Source organism: Melanerpes formicivorus, unplaced genomic scaffold, assembly GCF_026170545.1.
Source record: "Melanerpes formicivorus ecotype bairdi unplaced genomic scaffold, bMelFor1.0.p_v2 SCAF_3, whole genome shotgun sequence".
Lineage (NCBI taxonomy): Eukaryota > Metazoa > Chordata > Aves > Piciformes > Picidae > Melanerpes > Melanerpes formicivorus.
Window position 1 is genome coordinate 35878679 of NW_027142355.1, and position 7516 is coordinate 35886194.

General features: G+C 45.4%; 1 protein-coding gene across 1 annotated transcript; it reads left to right on the forward strand.

Moving 5' to 3' along the window:
• The first annotated feature begins 105 nt into the window (after positions 1-105).
• On the forward strand, positions 106-5603 carry ATP23 (ATP23 metallopeptidase and ATP synthase assembly factor homolog). Its single transcript, XM_068170374.1, has 6 exons — positions 106-317; positions 991-1036; positions 1145-1226; positions 2297-2434; positions 2730-2813; positions 5199-5603. The coding sequence occupies exons 1-6, from the start codon at positions 140-142 to the stop codon at positions 5400-5402; spliced, it is 732 nt and encodes a 243-aa protein (XP_068026475.1). The 5' UTR covers positions 106-139; the 3' UTR covers positions 5403-5603.
• Positions 5604-7516: the final 1913 nt, after the last annotated feature.

The window sequence follows — 7516 nt, forward strand, 5'->3', positions numbered from 1 at the left end:
GGCTCTCAGCCCGCTGCGCTGCCTGGCCACGCCTCCTGCGCGTAGCGGGGAGCTGGCCCGCTGATTGGCTCTGCCTCGCCTCTTGCCCTTTGCCCCGCCGCTACTGGGGACGGTGGCCGGCAGGCGGAGGGGGTTCTCCATGGAGCAAGGGGAGGCTGGCTCGCCGCCGGTAGCCGAGGAGAAAGCCGGAGAGGAGGATGACTTGGGTTACCGACTCTTCCCCGACCGGAATAAGAAGCCGCAGAGCTTCTTGGTCCGCAGCTTATTCACTTTTCACAACAAATGCCAGCTGATGCTGAGGATGACCCTAGACACGAGTAAGCGTCCCCGTACCCTGGAGGGCCTGGCCAGGCCCTGGCGCAGCGGAGGGCACCCCGGGTTGAACCTTGCTTGTCCGTGAACCCTGCTTGCTGCGGCTCGCCGTGGTGATCTTGGACTGCAGGGTCTGGGCTCCTCTTCTCCCGCTGTCACCGTCCCCTCGGGGCAGGTGCACGGGGCCCAAGTAGTTGTCAGCACGAACAGGGCTGCTGCGCCTTGGTTTTGGTTAAGACAAAGGAAGTAACTTGAAAAGTAGATGTGATTTTTATTTTTTTTTCCCTTCCTTCAGTCTGATCATTCTGCTTTTGAATATTTGAGGGGATTTGTTGATTTCTGGTTTGTTTCTGCCTTTCTCACTACAATAATGTTGACTGAATGTTATGGAAACAGTGGTCACTAAAGGCCAGTCTCTTGATGTCTGCTACTAATGGCATAATGTAGGCAGTGACTTGATTCCTAAGTAGCTCTGCATATGTAATTCTATTATCACTTTATGTAGCCTGAGCTGTAAGAGGTGCTGCCAGTTGCATTGCATTAAGGTTTAATACTGCAAAGCATAAATTGACATTGTCTAGTGCTTTCTCTTTTTTCCTTCACTGTGTTTATATTTTGATTATAGATGACTTTCAAAACTTTTGTCTAGAGAAATTGATTGCAGCAATGTTTTTCTAGATCCATACGCTCAGCTTCTTCTTGAGGCTATGAAGCAGTCTGGCTGGTATGTAAACTGATTCGTCTTGTTCTGTTGTAGCAACATCACTGTTATGTGGAGCTGCAAGCCTTTTTCAGATTTTTCTCTATAACTTCATTTGTTGGGCCCTTTCAGCACTGTCTTCAATGACCGGCACTTTTCTTGTGAAAACTGTGATGGCTGTGTCAGTGGAGGTTTTGATGCTGCCACATCTCAGGTAGGTGCTAGACACTGCCCTCTTTCAAAGGACTACTTTTCATTGATTTTTTTCTACCTTTTTGTTACCAGGATTAAATCCACCACTAATGCCAATATCTGAATTAGTCATGAAAACAATACAAATGAAAGGTGTGCCATAGTATTAAAGCTAGCACACTGCAGAATGATGAGGCTGTTAATGTTGTAAAGCACTGATCTGAGGTGAGGAAAAAGTTCTTCATAGTTTCATAGTTTCATTCAGGGTTGGAAGGGACCACACGGATCATCTAGTTCCAACCCCGCTGCCATGGGCAGGGACACCCCACACTAGATCAGGCTGGCCAGAGCCTCATCCAGCCTGCTCTTAAACACCCCCAGGGACGGGGCCTCGATCACCTCCCTGGACAACCCATTCCAGGGTCTCACCACTCTCATGGCTGCATCAGGAGAAGTGTGGCTAGCAAGTCAAGGGAGGTGATCCTCCCCCTCTACTCAGCCCTGGTGAGACCCCACCTGGAGTACTGTGTCCAGTTCTGGAGCCCCTATTACAAGAGGGATGTGGAGGTGCTGGAAGGTGTCCAGAGAAGGGCCACAAGGATGATCAGAGGGCTGGAGCACCTCTCCTATGAGGACAGACTGAAGGAGTTGGGGTTGTTCAGTCTGGAGAAGAGAAGGCTCCGAGGTGACCTAATTGTGGCCTTCCAGTATCTGAAGGGGGCCTACAGGAAGGCTGGGGAAGGACTTCTCAGGATGTCAGGTAGTGATAGGACTAGGGGAATGGAATGAAGCTGGAGGTGGGGAGATTCAGGCTAGATGTGAGGAGGAGGTTCTTCACAGAGAGAGAATGTGCTGCCCAGGGAGGTGGTGGAGTCACCGTCCCTGGAGGTGTTCAAGAAGGAATTGGACGTGGCACTTGGTGCCATGGTTTAACAGTCATGAGGTCTTGGGTGACAGGTTGGACTCGATGATCTCTGAGGTCTTTTCCAACCTTACTGATTCTGTGAAGAGCCTTTAAATGCTGTAGGTGATAATAAGTTAGGAAGATGTTGAAAGTTGGTGAAAAGACTATCTGTGTCTTTTTGTCTACAGATTGTTCTGTGTCAGAACAACATTCGCCAGCAATCCCACATGAACCGGGTGGTGACACATGAATTAATTCATGCTTTTGATCACTGTCGTGCACATGTGGACTGGTTTAAAAATGTCAAACACTTAGCGTGTTCAGAGGTAAGTTAAAGTGCTTCTGATGTTGTTGTTACAGTAATTGCTGGTGTTTATTAGCGATGCTTCATGTTTAAACAGGAGTGCTGTCACACACACTTCATTTGGTTTAATCCTGTTAGTCCATTTTGCCCTTTCTGTCAGATCAGCCTAAATTTGTACTTAGTAAGTAGAAGTGTCCCGGGGAATATTCTCTACCAGCAGTCACCAGAAAAAAATTGTGAGAAAAAAATTTGTTACAGCTTTTTTGAGTTTGCTTTTTCTTGTGTTTCTCTGATTGTGTGGCTTTTTTTCTCAACAGATTCGAGCTGCTAATCTCAGTGGAGACTGTACACTGATGAATGAAATGGCCAGGTTTAAATTTGGATTGAAAGGACATCATCAGGTAAAGACTGTAGATGTTGAAGTCTATTGATTTCTTATGAGCTCTCTTTACCTACTTGATCTCAGCCTTCTACACTTTCATAGTTGAAAACATCAGAGAAAGAAATAGATGCCATGCACTTGCTGCTCTCTCTTAATTAACCTTTAATAACTTATAATTATTAATAGAATGGTTTGGGTTGTAAAGGACCTCCAAAGGTCACAGAATTGTCAGGGTTGGAAGGGACCTCAAGGACCATCTAGTTCCAACCCTCCTGACATGGGCAGGGTTGGATCAGGTTGTCCAAAGCTATATCCAGCCTGGCCTTAAAAACATTCCGGGTTGGGGCTTCCACCATCTCCCTGGGCAACCTGTGCCAGTGTCTCACCACCCTTAAGGTGAAGAACTTCTTCCTAACGTCTAATCTAAATCTCTCCTCCTCTAGCTTGGATACAATCCCCCTAGTCCTAATGCTCACTGACACCGTAAAAAATCCCTCACCAGCTTTCTTATAGGCCCCTTTCAGATACTGGAAGGCAACAATAAAGTCTTCTCAGAGTCTTCTCTTCCCCAAACTGAACAACCCCAACTCTCTCATAGGAGAGGTGCTCCAGCCCTCTGATCATCCTCATAGCCCTTCTCTGGACACATTCCATCACATCCAGGTCTTTCTTGTAATATGGGTTCCAGAGCTGGACACAGGTGGGCTCTCATGAGAGCAGCATAGATGGGGAGAATCACCTCTCTCCAACCCCCCTGCTGTGAGCAGGGACATCCTCCATTAGATCCATCATGATAAATTTTTCCGCCTTGTTATTCTTGTTAAATTCCTGAGTACTTAGTCATGTTGTAAAGCGTTACCACTAACAATGGATGGTTATTAAGAACAAAAAACCCCAGGGTTTGCAGGAATGCTTTACCCACTACAATTGGATAAAACTTAAGAAAGTTTTTGGAAACTGGAGGAAGGAAAATGAGAAGGTTTCTAAGTAGCCATATGTGCTAATTCATATAGAAATGTATTGATTTGTTTCGTTGTTTTTAAATAGTAATGACGATGTAAGATTGAATCCAAAGTATTTGCTAATGTTTAAGTGACAGCTTGTAGCTGGGGATATTTCACAGTATCACAGTATAATTAAGGTTGGAAGAGACCTCGAGGATCATCGAGTCCAACCTATTAACACAGACCCCATGACTAGACCATGGCACCAAGTGCCACGTCCAATCCCCTCTTGATTGCCTCCAGGGTCGATGACTCCACCACCTCCCTGGGCAGCACATTCCAATGACGAATGACTCGCTCGGTGAAGAACTTCCTCCTCACCTTGAGTCTAAACCTCCCCTGGCGCAGCTTGAGACTGTGTCCCCTTGTTCTGGTGCTGGTTGCCTGGCAGAAGAGACCAACCCCTTCCCGGCTACAACCACCTTTCAGGTAGTTCTAGAGGGCAATGAGGTCACCCCTGAGCCTCCTCTTCTCCAGGCTAAACAATCCCAGCTCCCTCAGCCTCTCCTCATAGGGCTTGTGCTCAAGGCCTCTCCCCAGCCTTGTTGCCCTTCTCTGGACACGCTCAAGTGTTTCGATGTCCTTCTTAAACTGAGGGGCCCAGAACTGGACACAGGACTCAAGGTGTGGCCTAACCAAAGCAGAGTACAGGGGCACAATGACTTCCCTGCTCCTGCTGGCCACACTATTCCTAATGCAGGCCAGGATGCCATTGGCCCTCTTGGCCACCTGGGCACACTGCTGGCTCATATTCAGGTGGCTGTTGATCAGCACCCCCAGGTCCCTCTCTGTTTGGGAGCTCTCCAGCCACTCTGACCCCAGCCTGTAGCTCTGCATGGGATTGCCGTAGCCAAAGTGCAGCACTCGGCACTTGGACTTGTTAAATGCCATCCCATTGGACTCTGCCCATCTGTCCAGTCAGTCGAGGTCCCTCTGCAGAGCCTTTCTACCCTCTAACTGACTACCCTCTAACTGACAACATGTTTACATGTTTCTTTGTCTTTTAGTAGACAGACTGTGTAAGCAAAAAAAAAAAAGCCAGTGGAGCAGTAATGATTTATAGCATTTAAACTGGAACAATACTAGCTTGTATTCTGACATACTTGTGTGCAAGTCAAAGTGTAGAAATACTTGATACCTACAACTAATTCCAAACTGTATTTTAACTCTTTTGTTTAACAAATGTATTTCACTAACCTGAGAGTTTATTTGTGTGTGGAAAACTAAACCACACATTGGGGGCTGGGGGGGGGGAAGTAATTTAGTGCTTATTACAGGCATTGTTTGACTCTTCTGTGATACAGAATTGTTGCACATGTAGGGATTAATACTTGGCAAAATGTAGGAGACAGAATAAATGAATAATGACAGACTTTTTTTTTCTTCAATTCCCACTGCAGACATGTGTACGGGACAGAGCAATCCGTTCCATTTTGGCTGTCAGAAAAGTCAGCAAAGAGACGGCAGAAAAAGCTGTGGATGAAGTTTTTGATGCCTGCTTCAATGATCTGGAACCTTTTGGAAGAATTCCACACAGCAAAACAGATGCAAAACGTGCTTACAGAGACTTTCAGAACAGAGATCGCTACAATGCCAATTTGTAAAGGATAAAAATGGAAAACGATCTTAGCATCTAATTGTTCTGTAACATCTGGGTTAATTCTGTGCTATTCTATCTGGAGTTGCAGCCTATGCACACAGTGCTGGTGGAAGGGGCAGTTCTATCAAATGTATCAATACATTTTGTAAACTTGCAGGAGTCAGCTTCTATGGAAGTAAACAAAGTAAATGAACAAGACTAAAAACCCTGTTTCCTCACCTGTTGTTTCTTCAGTATAATTCAGCTCACCAACACCATTGGCAATGGTCTGCACATTTCAATGCACATTTCATTCTTCTCAGGCTGACTAGCACTTGATTTCTAGAAGGATTGTTGTTACTGACTAAATCTCTTCACATTTCCACCAACTTTGATATGGAGGAATAAATGTGATGATCTTCATCACTCCATTTTAAAAGATGGCCAATGGAGCTACAGCTCTTGCATCTAAATTCAGTAACTAAGGCTAAATGCAAAACTTATTAACTGCCAGATTTATTTTTAAGCACCTCTTGAAATTCTGTCTCATCTAATGTTAATTGTACAGGTACATAAAACCCTTTGGATTTTTAGGAATTTGGCTGACAATTCTGCTTGCAACATCAATCCTACAAGCTAGAGAAGTATTGCTGAGTCTCTCCACCAGACTGAACACTGCTCGAAGTGTTGGAGTAACTGATGGTCTTCCTATACTTCTTAGATGAACAGGTCCATCTGAGAGCAGCAAGAAACTCCTAGCTTCATCCCAAGTCAGCTTGCTGGGTCCAGAGAAGGGTAACAAATTTGGTGAGGGGTTTGGAGCACAAGCAGTATGAGGAGAGGCTGAAGGAGCTGGGGTGGTTTAGCCTGGAGAAGAGGAGGCTCATAGGAGACCTTATTGCTACCTGAAGGGAAGTTGTAGCCAGGTGGGGGTTGATCTCTTCTCCCAGGCAACCAGCACCAGAGCAAGAGGGGACAGTCTGAAGCTGCACCAGGGGAGGTTTAGGCTGGATGTTAGGAAGAAGTTCTTCATAGAGTGATTAGCCATTAGAATGGGCTGCCCAGTGAGGTGGTGGAGTCACCATCACTGGAGGTGTTTAAGAAGAGACTGGATGGGGTGCTTGGTGCCATGGTTTAGTTGACTAGATAGTGTTGGATGATAGGGTGGACTTGATGATCTCAACAGTCTTTTCCAACCTGGTTAATTCTACTCTATTCTACTCTAAGTCTGAGAGAAGCTGTCTCATTCCTCCATTATTTTCAAACACCAGATATAATTATTGTCATGGATGCACGAGAATCCTATTTTATTCTGCTTCTTGCAATTAAGGGTGCTATTCAAACACAGGTACAGTTCACTGACATAAATGAGATTTGGGTCCCAGTCAAAGTTTTGTAGGCATAGCTGTTCAACCAGTTACTGGATCCAGACTCAAGGGCAAAATTTATTTCCACATAAGGTGAAATGATAACCTGATTCTTACTGCTTCATATGAAGTGCAGAAAACTTCAGACAGGCTTTCAGCTCCGTGGGATGTCACAGTCTGAGTGGTGGAGGTGTCAGTTTTCCTGTGCAAGTTTCTTCACAGCTGTGGAAGCATAGAATTGCTGAGTTTGGAAGGAACCCCGGAGACAATGTCATTTCAACCAAACTGCACAGGGCAGTGTCAACTAAAGCATGTTACTGAGCAGCATGTCTAGTTAGGTTTTCGATATCTCCAAGGATGGAGCTTACAGCCTCTCAGGATTACTTGTTCCAGGGTTTGGTTGCTCTTGAAGGGTTATTTGGATTTTTAGCTTGAGTGTAAATGGAGTTTCCTGTATTTTACTTTGTGCCAGTTTCCTCTTGTCCTTTCTTTGGGCACCACTGAGAAGACTCTCTATGTCTTTTCTGTTTCCACTCTTGCCTTATCAGGTATTTATGCATATTAATAAGATGTCCATGAACTTTCTCTTCTCCAAGCTAAAGAGTCCCAGCTATCAGTCTCTTTTTATAGGTCAAATGTTCTGATCCTTTTAATCATCTTCACAGCAGTTTGCTAGACTCACTCTATGTCTTTCTCTTGCATTGGGAGGCCCAGAAATAGACCCAACACTCCAGGTGTATCGCCAGTGGGCAGTGTGGAGAATTACCTCACT